Here is a 19,824-nt window from a genome sequence, read left to right on the forward strand (position 1 = left end):
TCTGGTTTCTTCTCTTTCTTTTATGGCATAGTAATAAAACCTGGATTGTTGGTGAGTGGGTAAGGATGGGGGTACTGAAAAGCAGGTGTTGAGGGCATGACTCACTGCTAAGCTTTGGATACATTGTACACATCGCTGATTGTTATTCTGTTCTGAGTCTCTGCAATGGAATTAGAATGTTCTAGAGAGCACTGGCTCCTTTACCTTGCGTTCTGCAGAGAGATTATATGGGCATCAGGGTTGAACAGTGTCCAGCTGAGCTGTAGAGTGGTAGTGATGGACAAACAAATTGATGTACACAGTGGCACTTCTCATTGAAACTACTCTACATTACGGTTAATGGGTACTCAGGTCCATTGCTCACCACTGCCACAGACTGAGACTGACACTGGAAAGGGGAACAGTGTCTTTAGAGTTTTGCCCAGATTTAGGTAGAGACAAATGTCTCAATTCTCTTTTGTCTATAGCAGCTTGAGGATGTATAGAAAAGACAACACAGAGTTGGGGGAATGTCTCAGTTGGCAAAGTACTAAGAGTGAGGACCCAAGTTACACCCAGAGCCCATTAAGATGAGCTCCATTAAGGTGGTCACAAGACAAGAGTCCAGGGCCTTACAGTAGAGTAGTTTCCCTCTATTTTCCCTCTTTCCTTCAGCCCACCTGCTCTGTAGGAGTATGTTTTTTTTCCTAACCGGCCTTCCTTGCTTTTTCTGCAATTAGAAGTCTTTGATCAATTCCTTGAGGACAGATGATCTTTCGGAGGATCTTCTGAACTTTCTTTTTTCCAAAGATCAGCAGTGTCTATTTTCAAAGGTTTGATGTGTGTGCTTTTCCAATGAGCTCCACATGAGCTGGAGAGATGGCTGTAAAACCAAAGCTTGGTGGAAGAAGGGAGAGCTTACTGACTTATGATGTGTGAGTCCCGAGTGTTCAGTGCTCAGCACCTGCAAAATGAACAGTTTGGCGGGGTAACATATTTGAAGGAAGTTTTTCAATGTCCAACTGATAATAGAGAAGTACAAATTAAGTCTAATAAAAGACAAAAATACAACATGTCAAAAAACAGGCTTTCTAATGTAGAAGCACTTGATAACAAAAAAAGAAGTAAGTTACAAATTGGGAGAGGAGCAGCAGGAGAGATGGTTCAGCTGTTAAGAGCAGTGTCTGGTTGCTTTTCCAAAGGACATGGGTTCAATTCCCAGCACCCACATGGCACAGTTGTCTGTACCTCTAGTTACAGCGGATCTGACACCCTCACACAGTCATACATGCAGGCAAAACACAAATCAATGCTCATAAAATAATGAATTACAGGGCTGGAAAGATGGTTCAGAGGTAGAATGCACTGACTGTGCTTCCAGAGGTCCTGAGTTCAATTCCCAGCAACCACAAGATGGCTCACAACCATCTGTATTGTGATCCTCACACACTCTGCTGGCATACAGACAGAACAGTGTACATAATAATTCTTAAAGAAGAAAAAAGAATTATAATTTGAAAAGAAGGCTGATCATCATAAAAAAATTAGAAACCATTCAGTTATCAATAAAACACCAGAATAAATGTGTGTCCATACAAAACAGCACACACTGCAGAGAGATTTAAGGTAAAATTAATGAGGAAATTGCAAAGAGAAAGGTACAAGAGCATCTGAAGCAGAATAATACATCAGAAATTACAAAGAAGAGTGAGTGGTACTGTTGTTGTTCTTTAGAAATTAAAAAGTGATGTACACCAAAAGACAAGCACCAAGCCAGGCAGTGGTGGGGCACACCTTTAGTTCCAGCAGAGGTAGGCAAGTCAGGGAGTTTCAGGCCAGCAAAAGATATACAGGGAGTCCTTGAAAATTAAAAATCAAAATCCAAACAAAATATAAAGCAAACTATCAAAATTTATAGCAATAGTGACTAGAAAAATCTCTCTTGTCACATAGTGAGAATAGAGAGTCCATAAAAGTCAATGAAAACCTAAGGACTTCTTCCCCTCCCCAAGAAAATGGACAAAAATAGACAATTTTCAAGTAATATGCCAAGGGTCAATAAGCATGGGAAGCATATGAAGAAAACCAGAAGAAAGAAATGTTTTTTGACCTTTACTCAGATAAAAGGTCTGAAACTATTAAAAAATAGCTGTTGCTTGCTTTTCTGGGTGGAACTTTTTGCCTGTCTGTGTGTATGTGTACCACTTGTATGAATTCTACCCTCAGAAGTCAGAAGAAGGTGCTGGATCCCTTGGAACTGGAATTATGGGTAGCCAACATCTGGTCCCCAGGTTCTAGGAAACAAACCTGGTTCCTGTGCAAGAGCCACAAGTGACCTTAATTGTTAAGTCAACTCCCCAACCCCAACTAAGGCCCTGCCCCCCAAGCATATAATTTTTAAAAATACACTTGAAAATGCTGAGCTAAGGGACTGGGTATTAAACCTAGTTCTAACATGCTTGCCTAGCATGCATAGAGCCTTGGGATTGATCCCAGCCACACACAAATCAGGCATGGATGTGTATTCTTACAAATCCAGACCTGGGAGTCTGGGGCAGGGAGATTGCAATTTCAAGACAATCCTCAACTACACAGTAAGTCTGAAGCTAACCTGGGGTGCATGTGTGTGCGTCTCTCTTCAGTCCTTTTTCCATCGGCAACAATACTGCTCTGAGCCCAGATCCAGAGTCAGTCGTGCTGGGAGCTGGAAGACATAAGGGATATTTTATTACAGAAAGCATGAATGGCAAAGTTGTGTTCTGATATGGCAGAATAATTTAAATTGCTAATACCTTTAACACTCTACTAGAGTATAAGAGGTGTCTAATATTTAAGATCCTGGCTATACCCCATGCCAAATGGCAGTAAAAGGTCATCTGGATTGTTAGATTAAGGACCCTTTTTCATAACATGCTTTGTGAGCCAAAAATTTGTCAGGTTATTCTAATAACCAAGAAACATCTGGGAACTTGCAGATGTCTCTGTTCCAGGGATAAATCTCAGAAAGTCTCTCCATTGAAACCAAAGACTTGAATGCTATTAATAGAATGGTCTGTGCAAAACAGCACTGAGGCCGGGCAGCTTAAGAGACCCGTGGATGGGTAGACTGGTGGGTCACAAAGCTGTAGCTTGAAAATGCTGTTGGACATTCCACTCTATGGAGAGCATGTAGCAGATGGCCAAATTAAGTAGGAATATGGCCTTTCACAGGACACCACTTCATGTTCATGTGGTATGCCATGCGATTTAGCTGGCCTTCACTAAAGGCAATGGAGTCTTTTGAAGAGCAAAGTGTGCCTAACAGTGTAGCCATGATGTTATAGTTATCATTTCCATGCTCCCAGAAGGTTGACAGGAACCTCTGGAATGGAGTCAGTCCCTCGTCCTTTTGAAATATTCCATCCCGAGTTTCATTCAGGTCATATTGCTCTGGGTAGTGAACATTACTGGGCATGAAAAACCAGCACATTGCTGGCCATCAGTGGATTAAAGAGCTTGCTCCATAACCATGGGGACTTGAGATAGGATCCTTAGCAATTATGTGAGGAACCAGACATGGCAGCAAGGCCTGGAGGCCCATGATTGGGCAGAGAAATGGACAGCCAACCTATCAGTCACTAAGCTCCAGATTCAATGTACAAGGCACACAAACATACACTAAGGCACATGCACATAAAATGAAAGTTAATAAATCTTCAGAAACAAAAGGTAAGATGAAAGCTCAAATTGGGAATAACTACATTTCTTGTAAAAGAGGTCATTTTAAAGCAGGACATGGTGGCTGCTGACTGTAATCCAAGGACCCAGTACAAAAGAACAAAACAAAACAAAATGAAAGTGGGTTGTAGCTATTGATGGCCTAGCAGGTAAGAGCGCTTGCTGCTCTTCCAGAGGACCCAGGTTCAGTTCCCAGCACCTACACAACTCATAACTTTCTTAACTCCAGTCCAAGAGGATCTGATGAGCACTTCTGGTCTCTGTGTGCAAAAAATACACACAGTGAAAAAACACTCAGAAACATTATAAACACAAATCAATTTATAAATATGAAGCGAGCTCAGAGGACACAGCTCAGCAGTACTCTTTCTTAATGACACACTTTTGTACAGTTTTACTCTATGTAATTAAAATGTTCTACTCTAGATTTCTATTCTTTTAAAGCGAGGAACAAATTTTAAAAAATGACTCACCAAATGACTGTTATCTACCTTGTGCTTGATCAAACAACTTTGCCAAATACCATCTCTGTTCCTTGAATAGGACACAAATGTGCTGTCAAATACAGGAAAGTGAGTCCAGTCTTCTTCCTGCATAAAGAGATCAAGGCTTTTGCAGTGCTTCACTGAGGATGTGCTCTTCCCATTGTATGGGTTCCTTGGGAATAAAGCAAGGTTTGCCACAGATTGTGCTCACACAAACGTGTTGTAAAGGCTGTGTTTACTACAGTTCCATACTAGGAAATCAGAGGAGTCCTTCAAAACCATTTTCCAAGTCTTTCATTGATTCTTGTCCTGATTTAAAATCTGCCTACTTTAAACATTCTTTCCCACTCAACATCAAAGTCATAAGTGGGTTCAAGGTTCGCATGCTCTCTCAACAGCAATAGCCTGAAACTGATACATGCCAGCATCAGACATGGTTTGCTCTACACGGACTCTGCATGCTCAGCTCCACCTCACTGAGAGTTGACTCACTATCTGATATTTGGAGCAACATTACTGTAGGATCTTTGAAATTCAAATGCCAAACTGACACAGTCAGATAGATAGGTGCTGGTTAAAGCAAGGGACAAACTGCAAAGTAACCAGAGGCTGGTGCAGATAGCATATTGCAGTAGACCATTCAGACCTGCTAGGACCAGCGATGCCAGCTAAGGTGACAGTCAATCCTCTGCTTTATTAAAATTCTATGTGCATATCCTATGCCCTTTCAATTTGTACTTCCCATCATGCACCTGACATCATTGCACATCAGAGTCCCCAACCCAACAGTGTAGAAAAAGGAACTGAACCCTATTTTGGAAAATTCTAAACCCATTCCTGGATTTCCCAACTTTCCTTCACTTCAACTCGCAATTTTTCCCCTATTAAAGTTTTCCCATAAGGTGTGCAACCCAAAATCTCAAGATACCACTCATTCAAGAAACCTGAAACCGCCCGGGGTGGGGGTGGTGCATAACTTTAATCCCAATACTTGGGAGAGAGAGGCAGTCTGGTCTCTATAAATAAAAGGCTAGCCTGGTCTACAGAGCAAGTTCCAGGACAGTCAAGGTTACATGGGGAAGTCCTGGCTTGAAACTCTTCACTGCTCCCCAAATAAGTAACCTGATCTACCCCTGGAGTAGTAGCTTTTGTCCTATAACAATCTTCACCTAACTCCTTACTTTGTCTTACTTCTGACGTCTTTCTTTGATGGAGACAACAAATACTTGGAAGAGATATCTGTCTGGTTTTTAACCTTCTGGTAGTCCCAGCCTACCCCACACATAGACCATCTATGGGAAGCCATTGAAAATACAGGGGCTAAAATGAAACAATGAGAATAGCAATCTACAAAGGGTATACAGAACCTCTTTTGTTCTGAAATGTGTGTTTTTGAGGTTTTGTTTGCTTGTTTGTTTGTTTGTTTGTTTGAGACAGTGTTTCTATATGTAGTGTTGGCTGTCCTGGAAGTCACATATGTAGACCAGGCTGGCCTCTAACTCAGAGATCTGCCAGACTCTGTCTCTTGAGGGCTGAGGTTAAAGGCATGCACCACAACTGCTTGGCTGAGTTTTTTCTTTTTAAACTTCTCTATTTATGTTTCCTATGCAATGATGTTTTGTCTGTGTGAGGGTGTTGAATCCCCTGGAACTGCAGTTACAGACAGTTGTGAGCTGCAATGTGGTTGCTGTGAATTGAACAAGGGTCCTCTGGAAGAACAGCCAAGGTTCTTAGCCACAGAATCATCTCTTCAGCCCTGAAATGTGTATTTTTAATAATGGAATTAGTGTAAACAGAAGACTGCCTTATATCTGAGCTGCATTGATTCATACATTATTATCCCTGGATAAAAGAAGATGAGACAGAATTCCAGCCTTCAGCATGAAAAGGAAAACCTTCAGCTGGGTTACTGCACCAACAGGCACGCATACATTCATCTTTATCCTCAAGAAAACCAACAATGCTTACCTACTTCTAGTGAAACTGGGTTCAGGTCCCAGCACTCACATTCAGCACATAGGCCTAAGGCTCCAGGGATCCTCACTCAGTTTGCCCGCAAGGTGCTCTGAGCACACCATTTCTCAGTCCTGGTGTCGTGGGTGGTGTCATGGTGTCAACAACATGCTGTTTCTATCCAATTATTCTTGTGTGATTTTACTCTCTGGTTGGAACAGCCAGCAGCTCTTACTCTAGGGGCTCTTCAAGCAATCTCCCAAGTATCACTTAGTTTTTGTTAGCCTTTTGGTTACAAAATTATATATCTTGAGTATGTGGCCTTGTGCCAACTCTACATATTCTCATTACATAGTATTCACCTTGGACGTTCTTAGAGAATAGAAAAATACCCCATTAACGCTGGAGACTCTTGATATTTCTATGTAGCTCTGTCTGCCTTGAGACTGGATAGGATTGGCTGTGAACTTGCTGTGATCTTCTTGCTTCTGCTTCCAGGGAACTCAAATTCCAGGACTAAACCATAATGCTAGCTTTTTATAAAATAAAACTTGTTGTAAAACTAATATCGTGGATGAGACCCAATTTATTTCAGTAAAACAGGAAAAAAGTTGAAACAATAATTACACCTGCCATAAAGAAAGATGACTGTTATATCAAGAAATGTGTTTTTTTTTTTCTGAGACAGAGTCCCACTTTTCAGCTCTGGCTGGCCTGAAAATTGCTATGTAGTCAAAATTCACAGAAATCCATGTGCCCGATTCTCCTCCTGAATGCTGGGACTAAAATCATATGCCATCAGGCCCAGCATAAAACATTCTGATTTTTATTTGGGTGATAATAGAAACAGTTTATTTCAAATTGAAATGTATTCCTAAAATATTTAAAAATACAACACTTGGTAAAGTGGCTTAAAAATAAAATCTTAATGTTAGATACTAAAATGTTATACAGAATTTTTACACAAATGACTACTAGTTTTTAGATAGAAATGCTATTGAAGGAAGAAATGCTCTAGTCATCTAACTTCCTTCCCTCCTTCCTTCCTTTCTTCCTTCCTTCCATTTTTCTGTTTTGGGTTTCCATTATTGTGAAGTGGCACCATGACCATGGAAACTCTTATAAAGGAAAACATTTGATTGTGGCTGGCTTACAGTTCCAAGGTTTAGTCCATTACCATCATGTCAGGAAGCATCGTGGTTCACAGACAGACATGGTGCTGGAGAAGAAGTCTTGGGTTCTACATCTGGATCAGCAGATGGGAGGAAAGGATTGCCACACTGGGCTTGGGTTGAGCACCCTAAACCTCAGAGCCTGCCCCAGTGACGTTTTTCCTCCCACAAAGCCATACCCCCTAATAGCAATACTCCCTATGAGCCTATGGGGGGCATTTTCTTTCAAAAAACCAATTTCTTCCTTCCTTTTTTCCTTCTTTCCTTCCTTCCTTTCTTTCTTTTTCTTTCTTTCTTTCTTTCTTTCTTTTGTTCTTTCATTCTTTCTTTCGTTCTTTCTTTTTTAAAGTCAGGGTCTCTCTGTGTAGTCCAGGATGTACTGGAACTTGCTATGTAGACCAGGCTGGCCTCAACCTCACAGAGATCCCCTTGCCTCTGTCTCCTGTGCGCTGGTATTAAAGGTGAGTGTCACAGTGCCCAACGATGCAATGTTCTTAATGGACCAGTCAGGCTGAAACACTGACCTTTGAAACAATGAAAGAACAAGCATTGTCTAGTTATTATTAACTGTGAACGTGACATGGCCTAGAAGACCTCAAAAAAAAAGTCTCTGAACTGAGTAATTAGTTTTATAAACTTGGTTTGTGGACATGTATATGAGAGTTTGTTTTCATTATCTTAATTGAGATAGGAGAGCTCAGCCCATGTGGTTGGCACCATTCCCTGGGCAGGTGATCCTGGGCTGTACAAGGAAGCCCGTTGGTCATGACCAAGAACATCAATTGTCAAGGTTCTTCCCTCCAGATTCTTTCCTGCCCTGACTTCATTCAATGATGTGCATGACCTAGACAGTGAAGCCAAACACACCCTTTCTTCCCTAGGCTTATTTTGGTCAGAGTGATTTATCACAGGAACAGAAGGGAAACCAGGACACATATGTTTAAGAAGAAGTTAGAGTGAAGTGAAAGGGAAATAGGCCATTAATCAGATTTCTTTGCAAGTGAAAAAAATAGAACTGACTTACTGTTTCTTTGAAATAATTCTTCCATAGCAATTATTTTATACAGCAGGTATTTAAGCACATGCAGATAAAGAATGTAGAGGTTCAAAAACAATCTTTCAAGTACATCTGATTTTCATCAGTGCTTGGACTGAATCCAGGACCTCTCATATGGGGGGCAAGCACTCTGCCAACCTACAAAACAACCCACCAGTAACAACAAAAAAAATCCTTTATATCATGAAAATGAAAAGATAAAATAAAACGTCAATTTCAGTGGCATATAAGGCACATATTTCAAAGCAGAACATCATTATGATTGGCTGCTTCTAATTGGTAATTTTCAAAGTGAAAAAAACTGGTCCAACAAACCTAACTGACTGAGGCTCACTGACCTTCCATAGCTAGGGCACAGAGCGCCCCCTACTGGGTCTTCCTGACTGAATTCAAAAGCTCATTCTATTGATTTAGACCTGAGTTTAACACCAAAATTTGAAACTTCTAAGGGCTTTTACAACTCATAGATATATAGTTCTTTGTTTCTTGTTCCCATATTCGTCTTCCAATGCTCGAGTAAGACTTAAAAACATTCCTGAAAAAACCTCCAGTAAACAGCAAAATCTCAACAACAGCAGTCAAAATTGCTAGAGTGAACATCTGCATTAGTGGCCACACAGAGAGTCTAAAAATAATGTTTTGATGTGTAATTCACACACCATAAATTTAAAAGTTTCCAGCAAGGCATTTTTCTATAGTTCAAGCTTACCTTGAGCTTGGAATCATCCCAACCCAGCCTTTTCAGTGTTAGGTTTACAAAACTCTCCCAGCTATCCCAGTTTATTTTATATATTTTTTTATCTTTTTTTTTTGGAGCTGGGGACCGAACCCAGGGCCTTGCGCTTCCTAGGCAAGCGCTCTAGCACTGAGCTAAATCCCCAACCCCTATTTTATATATTTTGAAGGCCAGGCATTGAAGTGGAAATTTCTGGTTTCATTAGAGACTCTTTGGGGTTTTCTTGAAACTGTCTTTTTGGTTTTTTTTTTTTAATATAAGTACAGTGTTGCTGTCTTCATACATACCAGAAGAGGACATCCTATCCCATTGCAGATGATAGTGAGCCACCATGGGGTTGCTGGGAATTGAACTGAGGACCTCTGAAAGAGCAGGCAGGCCTCTTAACTGCTGAGCCACTTCTCCAGCTCATTCTGGAAAGTCTTTTCTGAAAATATTTGTTGCTGAGAACCGCCATGAATGTTTTCTGGAAGCAATCTGGTGAAATGGCACGTGATGTTTTTCTGGAGCGAATGCTTGAGAGAACGTGTGATATCTGGAAAGAATATGAGAAGAAACCAACAGACAGTGGACGATGCTTTTGCACTGGTTCACCTTGCAACTCTTTGCTGGTCTTCCTTGGGCTTCTCTGATGCTGGTCTTCACTGATGAGGCTCTTGCCTTGGTTCATTGCTTTCTTCACTTGTCCTGACTTCTGAGAGAGAAATGCGTCAATGAACGTCTGGTGGTGTTCCAGCTGATTCCGCTGACTCCTGCTGATTTGTCGCCTGGTGGAGCCTGGAGGTTTCTTCGGGAAGGAGCCACTGTGACTGATTTGTGTTTGGTGTTTGCCAAGTGGACTGCACTGCTGCTGACTGTGAAGATTGGAATTACCACAAAGATTATTTCTAAATAGGTCCATAAACCCTGTTCCCATTAACCTTTCTTTTACCCTACATCTGGTGGGTGGTGGGCTAGAAGGGAGGGTGAAGCATTTAAACACCAAAATTAAAGTAGGTTTTGAAAAAAATCTACATCTACAAGGCATGGTGGCTCATGTATTTAGTCTCAGCACTCAAGAAGCAGTGACAGGTGGATCGCTGTGTGTTCAAGGCAAGTCTGGTCTACACAAGGAGTATTAGGATAGCCAGGACTACATAGAGGCCTTGTCTTTTCAAGGAAAAGTAATAATAATTAGCTAAGTAACTTACTTAATGAATCTCAATGAGTATAATGAATATTTAATAAGTTACTATTTCTGTCACAGGTGCCTAGAAAGTGCTTTCCTATAAAGTATTCACTCATATTTCAAGCTCCCAAGGCAACAAAAGCCTGGCGTCTCTACCTTCATCTGTGTTTGTCTCCCTTACTCTACATACTACATCATCACATGCCTTAACTCAGCGTGAGCTCTGCTAAGTATTAAAGAAATATGTGTTTAAAGACCAAGGCTAGCTAACCTGTCTCCAACAGTTCAAGACACAGAGGTATCTTATCACAGCTTTCATGATGCCCTGTTCTGGGACTCTGAATGTCTCCAGACACAGGGTTAAATCTGTAATGAGTCTTAATTGCAGGAACTGCAGTGCCTCAAAGACAGTGGGAACTTCTGCTTGTCATACAGAAGCAGAGCTCAGATAATGGTCAAGCAGACCACAGAGATAAGGACCAACCAGGCTGCACAGAGACCAAGCCTGTTTGTTATGCTTTTGAAACCCATCCCCTATAATAAAGAAACAAACTCTGAGTTTTTGTTTTTATCATTGTATTGGTTAAGGTAAAATAAAGGAATGAAAGAGGTTTGGTGTTCCAGGGCAGTGGTAGCTCACACCTTTTATCTTGGCACTTAGAAGATAGGCTCGTCTACATGGTGAGTTCCAGGGCTGCCAGACCTAACAACAAGACCTTGCCTTGGGAAAGCAAGAGCAGACAAAGAATCAGACTTCTGTAAGTCATTTCTAGGAAAGTGGGTGGAGTTAGAAATCATGAAATCATGTCAAACAAAATCAGGCCAACCAAGCAAGACAAATACATGTTTACACACTTACACACACACAAACATACACACACATGCACACAGACACATACACACACACTCACACACACATACACACACGCACATACACATACAAACACAAACACACGCACACTCACAGACGTTTAAAAGAATTCAGTAATTGAAGTACAGAAGGATGTGTCAGTGAGATGACTTGGTACACAACCCTGCCTCCAAGCCTATTGATACACACGGTAGGAGGGAACAATACCCGATACCCAAAAGTTGCCCTTTGGCTCTTCCATGCTTCCTCACAGTTTAGCCTCACAGGCACTCAGAGGACGCTTTCCATGGTCTGTGGGGACCCAGCTATCTCTTGAGTTAGCAGTAGAACTTGCCATTATCTATGTGTTTGCTGAAGGCACAAGTTACAGGGTCACAGGCTGATGTCAGGGTTCGAGAAAAATCCTGTGGGGCCGCACAGTGTGTGGAAGGGTTGGATACTCTGATGCATGAAGAAGGTCTAGGTTGTAGTAGAAGCCTCTGGACATTGAAACTGCTGGGGATGTGAGATGTCTACCAGAGAAAGCCGCAGGTACCCAGGAGAGCCAGCTCATGGGAGAGGCCATAGCTGCAAATGACAGAACCGTGGGGGCTGAAATTCCCAAGCTCTTGCTCCTCAGATATCATCTTAAGCCCTGGACATCAGTCGTGGAGCTGTAGAATCTCGTGTTTACGCTCCAGAGTTACTACCTTTCTCTTTAGAGGTTTTGTGGCTATGCCTCTGTGGATATGTGAGCTCGTGTGTATGGGTGCCCATGGAGGCGGGAGGAGAACAGAAGAGGGCATGAGTTGCATAGCATGGGTGCTGGGAGCTGAGCTCAGTTTCTCTGTCAGAGCAGCAAGTTCTCTTAGCCACTGAGTCGCCCTCTTTCCAGCACCGGGTCTCTTCTTACTGCTCTCCCTAGCTGTGTCTTTGACATGGGAATGTCTACTCGGCTTTATGATGAGTGGGGACTGTGTGGTTTTCCTTTCTAATGGGTACAGTTTATAGATCTATGTGGTCTCCTTTCTGATTTTGCAGGGCTCATAGCTCAGACTACCAAAGAAGAGACTATACATACTCTGGGCAATTCCGACTGCATGTGCTTGACCCTTTCTGGGTCGGCAGTGAGTGGCTCCCACAGATTTGCATTTGGATTTCCCAGTCCTCAGCCTGTGGCTCTGTTTTTGAAGGTGATGGAGCTTTCAAGAGGTGTGGGCTTGCCGCTGAGATTAAGACTCTAGGGGCAAGCCCTTGAAGGTTATACACACTCATGACTTGGGCTTGGGGCCCTGGCTTCCTGTCCCATGACATGTGATCAGCCACAATCTAATCTTCTTAGTACTAGATGGAATCATTCTGCCATGCCTACCCTGCTGTGAGGGATTGGAATGGCGATATAAACCTCTCCTCTCTTAGGCAGTCTGCGATATTTATTTACAGTAACCTTAAAGTATCTAATACAGTATCCAACGAAGAATTAATTCACACGCCCCCACGTGGGCAGCTATGAACTTACTTCTATGGTTTTGGAAGCAAACCAGAAAGACTGGCCCCAAGCCAGGATTCGGGTGAAACAGAGGCTCTCCTATGACTGCCATGACCAGATTCTTTTTTCTTCTCTCCTTCAGGTCCTTCCGGGCTAAAAGTTCTCTCACTGAGCTGTACCCAAGTCCTGCCCCCCCCCATTTTTTTGGTAGTTGAAAAGTGCATTCATAATTTTTTTAATTCCATTTACACCAACTTTAATACAAGTGTTCTTAAAAATTGTTCTTGGTTTGTTCATGAAAACTTCATAAGACATTAAAGCAAAGCTAGGTGCCATCTCAAACTATTTCCATGTTAATTATTCTTTACACCACATATATGTTAAGCAAGTATCAAAAGAGAAAATCACAGAAGTCTAAAGAGAAAAAACTAAAAGAAGAAAAGGAGCCTAACACATATTATTTTGTTTACAGCTGTCTTTGTTTAAGGTTTTTTGTTCACACACGGGGGCCAGGAACACCAAGCAATTCCTTTTTACTGCATCTTTACATTTACATTTGTTCTTAGATTGCCTAAGACATTTAGATACAATAAAATATGTAGCAAAAGTAACAAAAGAAAGAAACTTTTCTAATAAAAGAATGTGAACTGTTTCTTCCCTAGAGTAAACTGCTTCACAGCTTTGTCTAGAGACAAAGGTAAAGGGTGTTCACGTGGAGACAGGTGATTTCAATGTGCATCCAGCCACTGGACGTTTGTGCAGCAGGGTCACAAGTGGTACCTACAGACAGTACAATTATACCTTTTGTTTCCTACCAACCAGCACAAAACCAATAGGTAGGCAGTGTACTTTGCTTAGACACTAGCCCTTACGAAGCCACAATGTACCAAGTGTACTATGCTAAACATGTATAAACCCTGTGAAAATCCCACATTCTCCATATTGGTAAAAATGAAGTTAAGTCAACTGGCTCTACTTGTCTGCCCCTGCCTCCATTCTTTGAAAGTCCTGTTCTCTGGTCCTTGGAACCCTAGGACACACCTGCAATCAACCACACCTTCCTCTGTCTCTCACAGGCAGACCTCAATACCATCATGGATGAGGAGGGCAGCGCCTTCTATGGAGTCTCCAGCCAGTATGAGAGTATGGAGAGCATGATTATTACCTGCTCTAGTAAGATCTGCTCCTTTGTCAAGCAAGTGGTGGAGAAAGTTGAGGTAGGAGTCCACACAGTGGGTGTAGGGCAAACTGGGGTGGTCTGTGTGCTCCCTTTCACTGGTCTCCTGGGGGCAGGATCGCTAAAGGAGGCCCTGGGCAGAGGTGGTCTCCCTGTCCCTTCCACACACCATGCCTTTAAGGAAGTACATCTTTAGGATTAGGCAGGAGGCATCTGATAAGTTACTGATTTAATTACCTATTCTGCTCCTCAGAGCCCTGGCTGAATCTTCTGGCTGAGATCCTTTCAAACCTTCCTGGGAAGCACTCCACATAGTTTAGAGCAGGGCCAAAGGCCAGGCTAGCCCAAGGACTTCTCCCTAATCCAACTGTGTCTTTGACAGCTGGCATGGGATTAGAAGAGGCCTTTCCCAGTCACACAGCTCTCTAGTGGCAGCAGCAGGTGGGTGCTCAGGGTGTGTTTGCTTCTCACTGTTTCCTCTTTGAGTACTGAAAACTTTGAGTCCCTTTGCTCTAGTTGTTTGGGCTTTTGTAAGACCCTGAGTGTGCCAGCCATGTCCTGTACTGCTGAGTATATCCTCAGCCAACCCCAGTTCTCCTCCTCTCCCTTCTTCTTCCCTTCTCTTTCTCCCTCCCTTCCTCCTGCCTCTTTCCCTCTTTCCTTCCTTCCTCAATTCCTTCTTTCCTTCTCTCCTTCCCCTCCCCCCTTCCCTCTTCTCTTCCTCTGTCCTTACCTCCCTCCTTCCCTTCCCTCCTTCCCTCACTATTTCTCTTTTCCTCACTTCTTCCTCCCTTCCTTTCTTCCCTTCTTCCCTACTCCCCCCTCTTTCCTACTTCCATTCCTTGTTCCCTCCCTCCCTCTCTCCCTCCCTCCCTTTTTTCCTTCCTTCCTCCCTTAAGAAAGTCTTCAGATGCTATCCCAGAACATGAAGCTTGCTTTTCAATTGTGGAGAGCCCCAGAAACCTTCCATTTGGGCAGAATTTCCTGCTTCTCTTCAGGGCAGGCAGCCTGGTGGTGAGCACAAGTTTAGAAAATCTGTGTTGATCTCTGTAAACCTCCTCCAGCCCCACTTCCTGTTGGATGTTTAGGGTTGTGTTAACACCCACTCACCCCCTTATCTCTAAGGGAGCCTCAGCTTGTCCTCACTATCCACTGGCTCCAATAGCTGTGACATTCTGAAGCTGTTGTGAAATGACAAAATGGAACCCAAGCCTCCACCCCAGCATACCTGTGACCCTGAAGTCTATGACTCTGTGGAATGTTTAACATTGCGATGTGGAGGAAGAACCACCTTTAAGATGGACACGAGCCACAAGCTGCACTGTGAAGCCGGGCACACCGTGCCGAAGCCATGGACCTGTGGGTCTCTGAAGGGGACACAACCACTAATGGGACTGAAAAATTTCACAGGTTTGCCCTGGTATATTATAGACAATTATTTGTATGATTGTTGAAAATAAAACACACCACATGGCACAAAAAAGACATTGTGCACAGTGCAAATCTGGTAACCCCTTTGCCCGAAGTGATCTGAATTGATGGTGTTCTCTGCCTGGGTTGACAACCACCTCATGTCAAACAGCTAGGTGCCAGGCATGACCTAGAAGGGACCTTTGCTTTGGGGTCGCAATCCTGGAATTGGCAGGAAGCTATCATAACTGTTAGCGACACTGAGCACTGAGGCCCACCCATGTAACAGCTGTCTGCTTGGGCGAGTAGTCCCGTAGTGGCAGTGGACGTGTGCACGTGTGCTGTGTTTTGTTTCTTTTGGTGCTAAAGATGGATGCCAGAACTCAGTGGTTCAGATTTACTTTCATTAAACGCATCGAGGTGCCCATGTCGCTATGCAGTCGTCATCCCACAGGTCATCCCTCTAGCTCCGGGGCCAACAGCATCCAGCACCGAGGTTCATGCCCTTGGCCGCTCCATCTCAAAGGTGCTGGTACCCTCCCCCACCCCTAGTGTGCAACGCCTGCCCTCCTGCACATCTCATTGCTGCTACTTCCGGGTCTTTTCCTTTTCCTCTCCTGGAAGTGTCTGCCTGTCTTGTCACTGACAAAGGGGAGAGGCCTGACTTCATATCCAGGAACCTCCTAGGATGGGCCTGGGCTGGAGGTGAAGGGATTCTAAGCCTCTGTGTCCCTGGGATTCCACAGACAGAGTTTGCTCGCTATGAGAATGGTCACTATTTGTACCGCATCCACCGGTCCCCACTCTGTGAGTACATGATCAACTTTATCCACAAGCTGAAGCACTTACCAGAGAAGTACATGATGAACTTCACCATCCTGCAGGTACGACATGCGGCAGATGCCCATAAGGGAGTGCATCAGTGGGTGGTGCCAATGGCTTCCCTATCCAGGGTTTTGACCTTCACCTTCTCTACTGCAGGTTGTCACCAACCGAGACACACAGGAGACCTTGCTGTGTATTGCATATGTCTTCGAAGTTTCAGCCAGTGAACACGGAGCTCAGCACCACATCTACCTCTTTGGGAAAGATTGAGAGATTTGGAGAGCAATTGTGAGGGGACAAGTCCAGGAAATGGGGACCTGGGAGGGAATATTCAGGGACTGCCCCCAAAAGAGCCAGGAGAACCAAGCAGAGTTACCAGTTTTCTTCTTACCAGGAACAAACTGCCTGATCTCGCAGTGCTCAACCCCCAATAAACCCAAGGAGTCAAGTATTTTCAGAAGAGCTTGTTTAGCCTGTATGAACCCAGAAGGGCAGTGGAGAAGGGGGCACCAAGAGGCAAGCTGGAAGGATACCCTGAGGTGCCCCAGGATGGCCCAGGAACCAGAACCCTGGTGGGACTCAGCCAGGCACATCACTAAGACACCAAAGCTCAAGACCCAGTGGTCCCTTCTGAGCTGATAGAACCCCATACTCTGTGCCTGGTCAAAATAGTGTCCTGAGGACAGATAGCACGTGGGTCACACACCCCGAGATGCTGTGCAGGACTTAGTGCACACTGTCAGTCAATCCTGCCATCAATAACAGAGTTTCGATATGGAAGAATGTCCGCCCCTACAAAAGGGGCTTGATTTAGATGTGGCTGCAACATGGTTGGACTGAAACCCTGTGAAGAGCTCCTCAGATGGCTTTGTACCTTCTGCAGTGGGCCAGTAGTGGGCAAGGGCTCCAGATTGAAGCAAGGATTGGAGGTAGGGCTTTCTGCTTCAGGGCCAGCATTTCCAGCTCCCTGAACTCGACGGGTTCCTCAGCTGCTCTATTAGTCCCTTTCTCCTCTTCTCAGCACTGATGAGGGGAGAATATCTGTACAGTACCTGAGTCTTGTGGTGCCAGTCAAATGATCCAGACCTCAGCCCTTTGCTTCTCACCCTTTGGAGGGTCTGGATCTGTCTCTCTGCTGCCCTTTCATGGCTTTCTGGTGTCTGCTTCCCCAGATGGAGCTAGTTCTTGTAGACAGGAGCCTCAGGAAGAAAGCTATAACCTGGGCACATTTGTGTGTGCCCAGGACTCAGGGATGCATCTGTGAGGATGTAGCATTGGGCAGGGCAACATTGTGGGGATGCTACAGAGGTGAGGAGACAACGGCTCTGGAGGCAGTCTTGAATGAGTTGGTGTGCAACCTTTAAATAAATATTGTAGTGCCTCAGTTACCCATCAGTAAAATGGGTATAACATTCACCTACCTGGTGTATGGACAGTGCCTCACACAGTGCTGAGTACATCCACATGTTCAATAAATATGCATCAGTACTAACCGTGGGAACTTCAACTCCAGCTAAGTATCCAGGCTGGAGAACTATGCACTAGGGTGGGTGGTCCCTGCAGCAACTGCCTATCACAGAGAGGAGGGATCAGAGGGACTCAGGGAAGAGGTCACATGGGGGAACAGATTGTGAGAGGAAAGTGGCTAATATTTACTGGTGTTATTTCTCTGGTTTTGGTGTTGGGGACAGGGTTGGACAGGGTACACGACCATGACACTATGCAAATAAGCCTATGGGAGGAGGTTGGCAGCATCTCAGACGAGGAAGAAAGATTGAGCTACCCAGGCTTTCTGGAACCCCAAGTTCCCTCTCCTTTACACAAAGCAATTTAACCCATACTCTGCTGCCTACCACGTTAGGTAGGTGACCAGACACAAGCCTCCTTCCTTCCTACTGTGCCAGGTAGAGGTCCTGCCAGCAAACAGGGTCAGGGATCCCAGAACGTCTACTGCATCCCCGGCCTTTGTCAGGATTCACCAGTCCACATACAGGCCTGTGTTTACAGTCTCCCTCCCCCTGTCCAAATCCTAGCCCTGGACCCCTCCCACTGTCCGGGAGCACACTCTTGGAAGCACCAGCCTCAGACATTTCAGACTTCTATGGAGTCAGTCTTTCGGGATATGAGGGGTACAACATTTTCCTATTGGAAGCAGGTCATTCCAGATATTTGGGTGCCAGTGTGGGTCATTTTTCCTGTGTTAAGTGAACTCAGTGGTCTAATGGAAAGTTACCATAGAAGACTATCTTACTGCCTCTCCATTCAAGTCAAGGGACCTCCCTTATCCCACCAAGGTGGTACTGGGCTGAAAACATTTAGCTTTTTAAGATGAGGTCTTCCTCTCTTCCCTGGGCTATTGTCTCTAGTGATCCCCCTGCCTCAGCTTGACAAGGAGCTGGGACTACTGGTTCTCCCCTCTGAGCTCTGTACTCCTGTTTTGAAGACTGAAAAAGCAGGGCTCACAGAGCTTTGGGAATTGGGTTCTGGTGTTGTTGTATTTTTTCCTTTGCTTTGTGAGTGGTTGTTTGAATTCTGAGGTGTGGCAGGCTCTGGGAATGTGTCCATGAATAGAATATTCAGTGTGTCTCTGAGCTTGCTTTGGACTGAGGTGGGGAGAGCGGTGGTTGGAATAAAGTTAAGGAGACTCATAAGTAGTGGCAAGCGGGGACAGGTAGATACCCAAGGTCAGCTTCACTTAAGTGGAAGCCGCTGAGTCCTGGCCTCTGCACTGACTCTTGAACTGCAGACAAGTGGATCCAAAGGAAGAAACATTCCAAGGGAGAATTCAGAGGCCTGTAGAAAGGGAGGGGACAGTGTGCCCCAGGGGTATGCTGACTGACCTAGGCTGGACATACTCTTAGCTTACAGGCCAGATAGGAAGGCAGGCAGTTCAGTCCTTTTTGTCCCCTGGACTCCCCTGTAGATGTGCACTTTGGAATGCTCTTAGGATGGTACCTAGAACTGGGGGTGTTAAGAAAGGCAGTACGTTCCTTTGATGGTATTTTAGAAGAGAGCTCTGGAGCATTGGGTTTGTACAGAGGAGCAGGTGGAAGTTTTGGGGGTGTGAACCTATCCAGCCTGCTTCCCTGGGCATCTGGGTATAGAAACTATTTGTTTTCTGGATCTGTTCCACTTGGCAACCAGTCGAAAGCAAGAGAGAGTGGAGGTGGCAGGGCCACCCAATTCATTGGGCCTGTGAGATGAGCAAGGGTCCCCAAAGTCCTAGGGAGAGTGAGCCCTCCATCCTGGGAGTGGAAACCTTCTTCTGTTATCTAGTTAGCAGGAAATGTCAGAAATGGCTATAGGGACAGGAGAGAGGTCTTTTGCCTCACAGGGTCTCACACTGATGGGGAAGATTGTGCCAAAAACATGTTACAGGAATGGAAAGAGTGTGCCCACTCCACCGCCAACCCACCCCGACCCAACACAAAAAAACGCATACACGAAAAACTATATCAAATTAATAAATGCGCGCACACACACACACACACACACACACACACACACACACACACACACGGGGTTGAGAGAGAGAGAGAGCAAGAGAGAGAGAGAGAGAGAGAGAGAGAGAGAGAGAGAGAGAGAGAGAGAGAAGCATCTATGTATGCATGTGTACAAATGGTTGTGTCATAGACCTCTGCAATAGGCCTTGTGTCCCTAGTCTATGGTGCAACAAGTCTTTCCAAGACTGGGGACAGAGTCAGATGCAGAGGTTAGAGGAGTGAGGGAAAGCTGGGACCTGGGTCCTGGGGCATTGAAACCCCTATCTGGGCTCCCAGGCACAGAAGAGAAACACCAGAACAGTG

At 44.5% G+C, this 19,824-nt stretch overlaps 1 protein-coding gene across 1 annotated transcript; it reads left to right on the top strand.

Moving 5' to 3' along the window:
* Positions 1 to 13,700: 13,700 nt before the first annotated feature.
* Positions 13,701 to 16,288, top strand: LOC147995074 (transcriptional enhancer factor TEF-3-like). Its single transcript, XM_087659553.1, has 3 exons — positions 13,701 to 13,823; positions 15,940 to 16,077; positions 16,175 to 16,288. Exons 1-3 carry the CDS (start codon positions 13,701 to 13,703, stop codon positions 16,286 to 16,288), a joined length of 375 nt encoding a protein of 124 aa, XP_087515679.1.
* Positions 16,289 to 19,824: the final 3,536 nt, after the last annotated feature.

Source organism: Rattus norvegicus, chromosome 4 (genome assembly GCF_021556685.1).
Source record: "Rattus norvegicus strain SHRSP/BbbUtx chromosome 4, alternate assembly SHRSP_T2T, whole genome shotgun sequence".
Taxonomy (NCBI): domain Eukaryota; kingdom Metazoa; phylum Chordata; class Mammalia; order Rodentia; family Muridae; genus Rattus; species Rattus norvegicus.